Consider the following 12292-nt stretch of genomic DNA (forward strand, 5'->3'; position numbering starts at 1 on the left):
TCGTGGAGTGCATCTCCCAGCTGGAGTCTTTGCAGACAAAAATACTTAATCCCTATATCTGGACTGATAGCCAGCCATATGCACTATACTGCCAAACCAGTTATTAAAAAATTGAGACACTTTCTTACACCTTACACCAAATAGCTGTTGCCATTAGCCTTAGGTCCTGCCTTTGCAGTTCACCCAGATTAGGCTCTGATTGGTCAGTTTCTATGCCAGTCAGCATCAAAAGCTCCGCCTCCTAGGCAGCCATTGGCTCCTTGCAGTTCACCGATTTGGTTCTGATTGGTCGGTTTCTATGCCAGTCAGCATCAAAAGCTCCATCTCCTAGGCAGCCATTGACTCTTCTGGGAATTCCAGCTGTCTCTCTCTATCTCTCTAGACCTATCTCCAGGCCTGATCTACAGCCTCCTCAGTGGCTGCGGATCAGGCCCTGCCTTTCTCTCCAGGCCTATCTCTGGGCCTGATCCATAGCCTCCGCAGCAGTTGCTGATCAGGACCTGCCTCTCTCTCCAGGCCTATATTCAGGCCTGATCCCCAGCTCACCCCCAACCGCCCCACCCACCCGCCGCCAGCCTTGCTGTGATAGAAGCCTGTGGACCACGGGGGAGGGACTGAGAGGTGCTCCATGCACTTCCTGGTGACCGGTCATCCATCTGGTCATTTAGGTCGTGACGGCCCTAGGCTATTATTAGTATAGATTATGGCAGCCTGGGTGTGCCCTGGTTGTTTTTGTTGTTGTTGTTAATCTTCACCTGAGGATATTTTTCCATTGCTTTTTAGAGAGAGTGGAAGGGAGTGGGAGAGACAGGGAGAGAAAAACATTGCTGTCAATTGGTTGCCTCCCACACATGCCCTTGACTAGAATTGAACCCAGGACCCTTCAGTCCACAGGCCAATGTTCTATCCACTGAGCTAAACTGGCCAGGGCTGGTGTGCCCTGAGAATCCCAGATTTGAGAACCCATATTGAAAAGACAGATATATCAATAGGTAATGGTTCATTTGCCTTTGTAAAGTGCTTTTTCCCCTTTACGAAGAAGTCACATCAGAGCTCTTGCAGTAGCATGACTACAATCCCCCAGCACAAAAATCTAGCTTTTCATAAAACTTTTCAAGAACCCATCTGTCCCATTCATTGGCATGTCTCTTTCAGGCTGCTCTGTCCATTCGGGACACTCAGGAGCTCCACAGTTTAAAGAAACTCTCTGCCTTGACATTTCATCACTTCATTGGTTGAGAATCTGTTTCCTAATCAATGTTGCTGGAAGGAATTCGGCCTTGACTGGGGTTGGGGGAGGAAATGAGAGATTACTAGCTGGGGACATGGAAGCTACTGCTCTCAGAAGAGGGAGGGGTGGGGAAGTCACTCACAGTCCTATCCAGACGTGGCTCGCCTCATATAAGAACATGCCAGCGAAGTTCAGAAGTTCTGCGATATAGGGTGTGAGGATTAAGAAAGATCTTCAATTCCATGCTGGTGTGAGACCAACCAAGAACCATTTTCACCTGCGCATGCATGCACACACACACACACACACACACACACACACACACACACACACACACTCCAATGGAGAGTCACATCACATGGTATACAGATGTGCTGCCTCCTCTTCCTCAGATAGACTCACCACATGTCTACAAAGGGTAACACAGAAAGGCACTTGTCTATGTAGACTCTCTCTCTCTCTCTTTCTCTCCCTACCCATGAAGTGCCCCACATATATAATCAGTAGCATTTAAATGAGTAAATAATTAGATAGGAATAGAATTTTTCTCTGATTGGGAAAGAAAAATGATACTTAAGTAATGAAAGGAGAGGAGTAGGGAGAAAAGGATGGGGAGGAGAAAGAGAATTTGTGCGAGTAGAAAGCCAGGGAGCTGCACAGCCAAAGTGCCCACAGGAGGTAGGTCAGTCTCCCTCCCCTTGGAGTACTCCAAGATGCCACCCGTGCCTCTTCCCAGCTGGGACTCTGTCTTCCCCCGCCCATTAGCACCTCCCCTGGAGGTACCGGCAGAGAAGCAGAACCCCTGTGACTCCCAAAGGGCTGGCCGACTGCTTAGCTCGGATAAGGGAGGAGCGGGGACTCAGAGGATGCTCTTCAGGCTACTTGGATAAATTAAGAAAAGTTAAATTGTTTGCCTCCGGACAGGCCTCTTCTCCCATTTCTGTTTGCTGTTGCTATAGTTATTGAGAAGTGGCTTGTAGACAACAAAAGGCTTTATTGAAGAGAGGAAAGAGCAGAGTTGACTCTCTCACTGCACTGCGCTCAGAACAGGAGCCCATCCCAGGGACCCGCAACTCACTTTTTTTTTTTTTTTTTCATTCTGATTCCTATGATGAGACCAGGCTGGAAAATGTAGAGAAATTTCTTTACGGTTAATGAAATATTTTTTTTTTATAAAAAGGAAAATTGATCCTTCATAACTAGCAACATTTTAGAAATGTACCTTCGGTAGGAGTAAGACAGAAAAACACCTTCCAATGGAAAAGCCCCAAATAAACACCAGAATTCAAATTTCTAAAAGATTTATAAGCAGTATAAGCAATACCCTGGGGGCGGAGAAAAGGGAAACATCCAAACATTGGATCGTTTTGTTTTTGTTGGCTGAGGTTTTGTTTTTGTTTGCGTGGGGTTTTTGAAGGGGGTGGGGGTGGGGAGAGGAATGCTTGAAAAGAAAAAAGCAAACCTGACAATTTATTTAAGAAGGGCACCGACTTGGCTTCAAAATCTAAGTTTTGCTGCCTCCAACCAAGTTGCACTCGGGGATGGCTCTAGGCTGTGCGAGGCTCCTTATTTTCCTGCGCAGAGCAAATGGCTCGTCTCATGTGCACAGAAAGGCTGGAAAATATTTTTTGTGATCTGAGTGCAGCGGAGTCTAGGATTCCAGAGGAAGTGGAGGCCTCCCGCTCCACACAGGAAACAATCTTCAAGCAGGCCTTAAATGCCAGATTCCAGGCCGAGTTTAACTAACCACTGACAGCTCTGTAAACAAAGCAAGGACAAAAAGAGCCCGCTTCCCCTTTTCTGGTAGTCATTTTGGGTTCGGGGGCTGCAGGGGAATTCTGGAATACTTGACTCCATGGCACAGAAGCGCAGGGGAAGCGGGCTCCGCAGCTGAAGAGCTGGAAAGGGAGGATCTTTCTGGGATTAAAACCATCACAGAGGAGGTAGGAGAGGATAAAACTGAGCGTTACCAGGAGCCGGGACTTTTAAGCTCTGGAAACAGCTTGATCCTAACGTAACCGCTTTTAAAAAATGCTGCTGCATTATGTTTATTCGTGGTACTATTGCTGCGGTCTTTATCATCATTCTGATGCTAATATTCTTTTAGGATATGCAAATTATGCCTGGGTAGACGTATGATTTTATTTGTCTTTTATTTTTCTCTTAGTTCCTACATGTTCCCTTTCTTGCCACTTTTCTGTGTTCCCTCTAGCTTTCTTTTCCTCTTTGTTCACTATTTCATAACTTTGGTCTGTGTGTGGCTCAGCAAGTCACAAAGAACAAAACCTTTCAGTGCCTCTTAAGTGGTCCCATCAATATTTCTAGTCTTCAAAACCTCTCTGACTCCTGAGGTCTTTTTTTTTTTTAAACTCTAATCCTGGAATCTTACTTATTTGCCTCAAATAGTTTCATGAATGAGACTGAATTTAACACAGAAAGGACTCAGCTCGGAGTCAGAAATTGATCCGTGGCTACAGGATCCGTCTTCTAAGGTGTTTTTCTTAAGAGTAAAGAAAAAATGAGGGAATGAAAAAACGGCGGGGGTGGCTAAAGCAATTCATGGGAGATAATAACTCCGACTCATCGATGATATTGATTCTACCTCCTCCTCTGTAGATCCAGACGTCATCTGGTCTCCCTAAACCTGAAACCACACCATGGATGATTTTGAACGTCGCAGGGAACTGAGGAGGCAAAAGCGGGAAGAGATACGCCTGGAAGCAGAAAGGTAAGGATCTGGGTTAAAAAATATTTTTGTATTGCGTTACTGACAATGTTGGTTTCAGGCCTCACAGATCATCACGCTGAAGGGCCAAGTGTGTAGCACACTAAAATGCCTGCAGCAGTAGTTATGGAAAGTTTTCCCGTTAGTGCTCCAAATTCTGCCTTAAAAAACAAACAAACATCAAGAAAAAGAGAGTCTGGAGAAGAACCAAATTATTGCATTTACTCAGTGCCTTTCAGAGTGGAATTTTTAAATGACAAAGGCAATGTGTGGAGAAAAGTTTCAGAAGCAGGTATACTGTTAAAATGACATAAAAATGACAAATACTGAATATTGAAAGCATTTAGGAAATGGGAGTCTTCGGTTTAAAAAAGCAAAGGCAGTAAATGCCAGCTGGGTCTTGTGGCACATTTTTATTCTTATTAGAAAAGCATGTAAATGCAGGAAACTGTGTATTATGGGCTCGCAGCCGGTGGGTATGTTACTGTGCAGATTTTGAGTCTAGTTGGAAGCTGCTACCTTGTGTGAGGACTCTGTTGTGATGACTTTAAGGGCAGGTTGGGGAAATGAAACAATGCCATGTGAAGTACGGAATACAAATGCGTATTTTAAATTTTTGACCTCAGGGCTAAGGACAGTGGCATTAAAAGTGGCTTAAACCAGAGGGTCTTTAGAGAAAGCGGAGTTGGCATTCGCAGGAAGAAAAATGTTAAACAATGATCTAAAAAGCAAATCAATGTTGCCTCACAGTAATTCCAGTGCACAAATGAAAAGGTGGTAATAAGGTGATCCCTTAGGGATTCTGCAGGAGAAAACTGGAACTTACACCTATAACAAAAAGTTTGGGGGTCCATAGGCTCTACTTATTTGTCTGGAGAATGCAAAAGAAGAAGGTGAAATTACTGCCTTTGATTAACTTGGTCAGAGTAGGCTGCCATTCATGAAAAGTTTATGCACATACATGCATGGTACCTGGGCTCTGTGGGTTCAAATCCCAGCTCTGCCACTTCTGAGCTGTGTGAGCATGCATGAGCAAGTGACCTGTCTCTCAGTCACAGTTACCTTATTTGTAAAATAGGCATAATATCTACATAGTTTGTGTGCTTGTGAAGATTATGGAACTTCATAAATGACCTAGCTCAGTCCCTGGCACATAGGAGGCTTCTCTAAATGGTAGTTATTATTCTTTTTTAACCAGTAGCATTAGCTAAATACGTAAGAAACAAAATATCAGTATAGCCAGAACTAAACATGAACTCCAGGAAAAGGAAGAGCAGTCCTCATCCTGTGATGACACTAGCCAGGCAATGCTCCTGGAAAGCGGTAAGCCACGGAGAAAGCCACGATGTAGACAGAGTGAGAAGGGAGCCATGTAGGTGAGGGAATCACACCAGCGAAAGCCCAGAGGTGGAACGAAGACTTCTGGTGCAAGAACTCGTTGAGTACTTGGGGAAGAGTAAGCGGGACTTGCACCTGTTGGATGTTTCTATTTCACACAAAGAGCAATAGACAGACTCGGCAGGGGAGCGGTGTGTGATGAAAATGTTAGGAAACGTTCTCTACGGTGGACTGGAGTGTGGCAATACCAGCACTGAAGAGCTAGTACTAAACATACAGTAATGAGAGTCTGACTCAGGGCAGCGAATATGAAAACAAAGATCGAATATGATCGTCTTTATAGCTGGAGAATTAGCTAACCAATCAGGAGAGGGAGAAACTCAAAGACAATTCCAAGGAATATAAGCCTGAGGAGCTGGAAAGGTCTCTGCATTGTCCCAGTTGGGAAACTGGGATGGGTTCCATTCTTGGATAAGTATGGGAGGGAGTGTTTAATTTCCTCTAGAAACCACATACAAGTGGGGATTTCCTACAGGCCTTTGGCGATAGAAAGTTTCAATGTTTGTTCAGAAAAGGAGAGAGATTACTGTCTATCTATATAAAAGCCTAAGCGACCGTCGCAACCAAAACAACTGAACGGATGACCAAACAGGGTGCGTGGGGTGACCAGGCTAGCAGGGGGGTTAGGGAAGGGCGACCAAACGACTGAGCAGCAGGCTGCGTGTGGCAACCAGGCCAGCAGGGGAGGGGCAGTTAGGGGGCGATCAGGTTGGCAGGCAGAGGTGGTTAGGGGTGATCAGGGTGGCCAGTTAGGGGCGATTAGGCAGGCAGGCAGGTGAGCAGTTAGGAGCCAGCAGTCCTGGATTGTGAGAGGGATGTCCGACTGCCAGTTTAGGCCCGATCCCCAGGAGTCAGGCATCCCCTAAGGGTTCCTGGATTGGAGAGGGTGCAGGCTGGGCTGAGGGGCCCCCCCCCTCCCCATGCACGAATTTCATGCACCAGGCCTCTAGTTAGAGAAATAAGTTTGGGCACACTTAGTATGCCAGTAGTAGTACAAAAGCTGAAGATGGATGGCAGTGATACTGATGAGAAAACAAGTGTAGAGAGAGCAAGGGGCTATAAAGACATAATGGAAGCCATCCAAGAAGACCCAACAAAATCAATGAAGTAGGGAGAACCAGGGAGAGTACGGGGGTGCCAGTTTTGAGTGGACATTGAGGCCATATGGGCAGCATCCAGACCCAGTGGAGCACACCTCTTATTCTCTCCAACAAGGTGGTATTTGGCCTCTGGTTCTCCTGCAAGTCCACAAAATATCTTTGCCCAACAAAGATTTATTAAGCACCAACCAAGTTTCAGTGTCTGTGTTAGGGACAGGGAAAATAATGGTGAGGTATAAATAGATACGGTTTCTGCCCTTAAGTCCCTCGTGGTAAGCTAGGAAACCAAAGCACAGTAGGGTCAGACATCAGGCCAGGCCAGAATAGGGGTGAGAGGGGCTCAGGAATGAGGGCAGGAAATTGGGCATCAGGCTAGGTCAGTGTCATCAGTTTCTTTGCTTCGTATGTGAATAAGGAAACAGGGAATCCATGTGAGAGGAATGTTAGAACTAACTTGCTGTGGTTAGAGCCATACTGTGATTAGAGTGAATAAGCCAGGGCTCTTTAGAACTAGCAGTTTGCCTAAGAATTTTCCACACAGCTGCATAGTTCATTCCTTCCAGTTTTTTTTGTTTTATGTGGAAGGATATGTCTTCCTGTCTTTCTTTAATGTCAATCTTAAAAGGAATGTACTCGGGGAATCTTAGGTACGTAGGTACCCTAAATAACCTAAAATAAATTTATACAAATGTATCCTAACCTTGTTTAACTGTCTATATTAATTCTTTGGGGTATTATATTCCATCTGATTTCTTTTCTTTCTTTTTTTAGAGAAGTACTTAAGTAAGTTCTTATATTGGTATTAAGATTATTATTACATGTTTCAAGGTGAACCTTCTCATTCTAATATTCTGGGTTCTGGTATGTAAGCCCATGTTTACCGTTTGGGATTTTGTAAAATCTGATCATTTATGGGAATAGTGAAGGTCAGGCTTTGTGGTCCAGCCAACTTTGAGGGGAAAGTTGAGGGTGTGTACAGGAAACAGATGGCCAGAACCAGAAGTGAAGGGCTGCCTAAAATCGTGGTTTTGATCTGAAGATAAAGGGCATGTAAGACCTTGGGCAAGTCCCTTTTCCTTTCACTTTAGACTTTGGCTTTCTCATCTGGAGTAGGAGTCAGCGTTTTCTTTGGGGGATTGGTGGTAATTTTTACTTTCCTTTTACTTTTGGAATTATCTAATTTTCTCTTACAATGATCATATATTACTCAAGTTAAAAACAAAACAATAAGGCAATTTTATATTTTGGAAAATGTGATTCTATGGTCCTACACATTTTGCCTAAGAAAACTTAACTTTCCTTTGGATTTAGGGAAATAAAGAAAGAACTCAACCCCAATCTGGAGTGGTGGGGTGGAGTAAATTACCAGAAGTAGAGTGGCCCCAAGGCTCGGAGCTGCAGGTTCATTTATTCACACACTCATTCAACAAATTTTTATTGGGCATCTACTCAGCTCCAAGTTCTATTTTGAGCACTGAGGACAGAGCAACAGAATGACAGAATTGGGAAGAGTGTGCATAATGCTTTTCAATCTTTATAAAACCAAGTGGTGATCAAGAAACTACATTTTTATATCTTCAAATATAATATGGTCCTGGCCAGTGTGGCTCAGTTGGTTGAGTGTCATCCTATATATTGAGAGGTTGCATGTTCCATTTCCAGTTAGGGTACATACCTGAGTTGTGGGCTTAGTCTCCTGTAGGGGGTGTGCAGGAGGTGGTGATGGATGTTCCTCTCTCCCCCTCACCCTTACTCTAAAATCAACAAAAACATATATATATGTGCTGTACCCCTGTAGACTGTGTGGGGGAAGAGAGGCTGTGATTTTCCATCTGTTACCCACAAAGGCTTTCCAAATAAAAATGCCTTGTTGTTTTAATTAGTTGTTATTGAGTTTGACTAGCAGGTGCAGTTCTACTTTGCAATGATAAATAATTTAAAACTTATACTCTCACCAGATGTTATAACCACAAATTAAAATAAGCCAGACTCTCATGTATGTGATTCCTCAGAAACAGATCTTCATGCCATGCTGGTTTTCATGTGCTTGGCAGTTGCTCACCGCATCATGGCTGCCCTCAAACTGGTGCTCACACACCTCATTCTGAGGGTTACAGTCCAGTCCATTTCAAATCATCCAGCTTTCCATAATCTAGACTGCAAACCTAGTTAATAAAACCATCTTCCCTTCTTTGTCCTGAGCCTTAGCCTGTGTATCTTTTTGCTGTTCGTCTTTCTGTCCTTCATTTGGCTCTCCCACTGAGTCCTTCAGATGAGGTCTTTAGATTGGTAGAACGTACTTCATTCGGTCATCAAAAATATATATGTGAATACCTACAAAGTACAAGATACTGTACTGACCCATAGCGATGAGTGGACAGTCCAGGCAATGTCCCAGTAGTCACCAAGCTCATATTCTAGGTGGATCAGAACTTTGAAGCAATGATTTTCAACCTTTTTCATCTCACGGCACACATTAACTAATTGCTAAAATTCTGTGGCCCACCAAAAAAATATATATTTTTTGCAGATCTGACCCAAAAAAGGTATTGTTGTGTTAGCTGTTGTCATTTTTTTATTAATAGGCTATCTAAGGGAAAAGAATTTAGTACCCTTGCCTAAGTAGTCAGGTATTACATTTTTTAAAAATTCTTGTGGCACACCAGTTGGAAATCACTGCTTTAGAGCAATCTTTACCAAAAGAGATAGAAAAAAATTGGCAAAAAGATGCTATTTGTACACATCTCAAATTGAACTGTATCTTTTAATCGGTTACGTATTTGAAGATACAAAGAACTAACTAGTTTTGCTGTTTATTATTCTGCACCTATCTCATGGGAAGAAAAAATTAATAGATATATTCTGCTTCTCTTTCTGTTACTGTGTTTTATCTAAATCCCTCTCCGCCTTTGTCTCTGTATTTCTCAGTGCATCTTAATGTATGTTGCTCTGGTGCCATATGCGTCTTCAACTCTTATTGACTTGTTTTCATATGTCCTCCCATCCATGCACCTAATCTGTCTGCTCTGGATTATGTAGGCACCTGCTTTTGTATCCTCGAGGGATACTTTTGGTCGAGGGAAGGAGGAACAATTTCAAAGGGCTCAAATTCACCTCTCTTCCTAGGCAACAAGTACAAAAGCATGCTAGGCCTTTGATGTGTATCTGCAAAGATGAACTGGTCACAGCACCAACAATAGGTATGTCTGAATAGAACATATATGTTCTGTATCATTGAAGGAACACAGAGAATCATAATGGTGGGAAGTAGTAAAAAGCTTACCATTAAGAGCATGGACTGTTGCATTAGGCAGCTGTGCTCTCATATACCAGGTCTGCCATTTTTCCTCATCTACAAAATGGGGAAAAATAATAGTACCCATCTCATAGGAGTTGTGTGAGAATAAAAAGAGGTAATACGTGAAAGTAGTAACAATGCTAATCATCTAGTGTTTATTAGATAATTATTATATGTAATACATTATATATTATATTATATATTACATATATAATATAGTATATAATTATTATTGAATTATTACTGTTATTATTTATTGACTAGATGCCCGGTGCATGAAATTCGTGCATGGGTAGGGTTCCTAGGCCTGGCCGGTGATCAGGGCCAATCTGCGGGGCACCAGTGGTGCAATTAGGGGGCACCACTGGCACCTGCCTTGGCTGGCCTGGTGCAGCCCACTTGCCAGCCCCGGCCCCTGCTGCTGCTGCTGCCGGTAGGAGTCTGTGGGCTGGGGGCAGCTCCTGCATTGAGCATCTGCCCCCTAGTGGTCAGTGCATGTCATAGTGACTGGTCGTTCCGCCATTCAGCCAATTTGCATATTAGGGTTTTATTATATGGGATTCAATAAATATCACTATTAGTTATTACTATGACCTATTTTAATTCCCTGCAACACACAAAGAATTAAAGATATATTTTTCTATTTACCATAAAACAAAGCAAAACATAAAAGTTTTCACCCTGGCTGGTTGCTCAGTGGTTAGAATGTCAGCCCTCTGACCAAGGGGTCGTGGGTTAGATTCCTGGTCAAGGGCACATACCTCTGTTGCAGGTTTGATCCCTGGCCCTGGTCAGAACACACACAGGGGGAAACCAATAGGTGTGTCTCTCTCACATTGATGTTTCTCTCTCTCTCCCCCACTTTCCTAGCTCCCTTTCACTCTCTAATGATCAATGGAAAAAATATCCTCCTGTGAGGATTAAAAAACAAAGAACAAAAACAAAACATGAAGCTTTTCTTTCTATACTTATCAGGGATACAAGAGTTTAAGAAGATGGAGAGCAGGAATTTGCTATTGAGTGACGTCTTGAGTGGGTATGACTGGTAACCAGTCTGAGGAAGGGTTGCATTGTCTCAGCTAGAAGAGTTCACACCATTTCCAGTTGAGCCCTTCTTTTACATTTGGCCAAAGAGATGTTTGAGCTCTGGCACGTCTGCCGGGAGCCTACAGTGCCGTTTTATCCATGAAGAGATCTGGAGTCACATATGCTACCGCTCCCAGTGCTGGGTTTGCTTTCACAACAAGCAGCTCTCTCACTTTTCAAGACGTGAACTCATTACATTCCCAGCTCATGCTCTCCACACCCAATGTGAGTTCCTCTTTCTGATCAGAAGAAAGGGCTCTATTGTAGAATTGGGTTATCAGAGTCAGAGTCTCACAGACATAAATCAGGGGAATGAAAACACACTCGCTGTTGCCATCGTTCATACATTTTTATGGGCCTCTGAAATACTGATGGTTAGACATGCAAAAGTAAACATTTATACTACACTAGAAAAACAACAACGACTTTCAAAAATCCATTGGGTCTAAGTTGTCCTTTCCCAGAATGCTATCACCAAAATCTTTTACATGATTTAATAGCATGGCCAATCAATGATTATGCAGCATGCATGCACACACAAAAACATTTTAGTCACAATGCTTAGCACTGTGACCTTGAAACTGTAAATCAAAATCTTTTCACATGCAATGTTTTGTTATTCTGTCATCAGAAAATTATTTTCCATTAGGAAGTTAATAACCTATTCCTTTAAAATTGTCTGAATTATTAGAGTAGCTAAATTTGTCCAAAACTTCCCTTCAGACCAGTTTTCACTGACCTAACAACTCCTCTGGTCCTAAAAGCACCCACTTTATGGTGATCAGCGGAGCACCAGGAGTATAAGACCCACCCAAGGTGACATTCATTTAATAAAAATTGAAAATCTAGATTAAGTACCTCACATGCTGGCCCATAGCTTCATTCCTAGCTGGAAAAAAATGTGGCATACCTATGGATTAATACACTTAGAGTTTAAAGCAGCAGTGAATATTTTTTACAGTCTATATATGTGACACTTATAATTATCAGTCTTCCGTCACCTAAGGAAAGGCAGGATGATGTGTCGTGTGTGGATGATGCAGTCTAACAGACCTGGGTTCGAATCCTGAATTTGGCAACCTGCTAGTTGGATGACCTTGTGTCAAATTACTTAAACATCTCTTCCTTCTATTTCTTTAAGTATAACAATGCAAATAATTATTCTGCCTCACCAAGTCATTGTAAAGTTTAAGATAGTTAACCCACACAGAGAAATTAACCCAATGGCTGGCATGTAGTACATGCTCAACAAATGTTTAATGTTGTTATTAAAACCATATTTGGTGCAAAATAACATTTTACAGATTTTGTATTAATTTGTCAATGCACTCATTATAATTTGCTGCATCCTCACTACAAAGCTTCTTTCCTACATCGATCTTGATACATACTAAGATGTTTCTATTAAGGTTGGGAAAGAGTTCAATCTTTTGGTCACATCGAAGTGGAACACA

General features: G+C 42.7%; 1 protein-coding gene across 1 annotated transcript in view; it reads left to right on the top strand.

Annotated features, from left to right (window-relative positions):
- Positions 1–12292, top strand: part of CALD1 (caldesmon 1) — a 228418-nt gene that overhangs the window by 84908 nt on the left and 131218 nt on the right. Inside the window, exon 3 of the mRNA XM_015559401.1 lies at positions 3848–3959. Within this exon, the coding sequence (XP_015414887.1) occupies positions 3889–3959 (71 nt within the window). The 5' untranslated portion in view covers positions 3848–3888. The remainder of the gene's footprint in view (positions 1–3847; positions 3960–12292) is intronic.

This window comes from Myotis davidii, unplaced genomic scaffold, assembly GCF_000327345.1.
Source record: "Myotis davidii unplaced genomic scaffold, ASM32734v1 scaffold214, whole genome shotgun sequence".
Lineage (NCBI taxonomy): Eukaryota > Metazoa > Chordata > Mammalia > Chiroptera > Vespertilionidae > Myotis > Myotis davidii.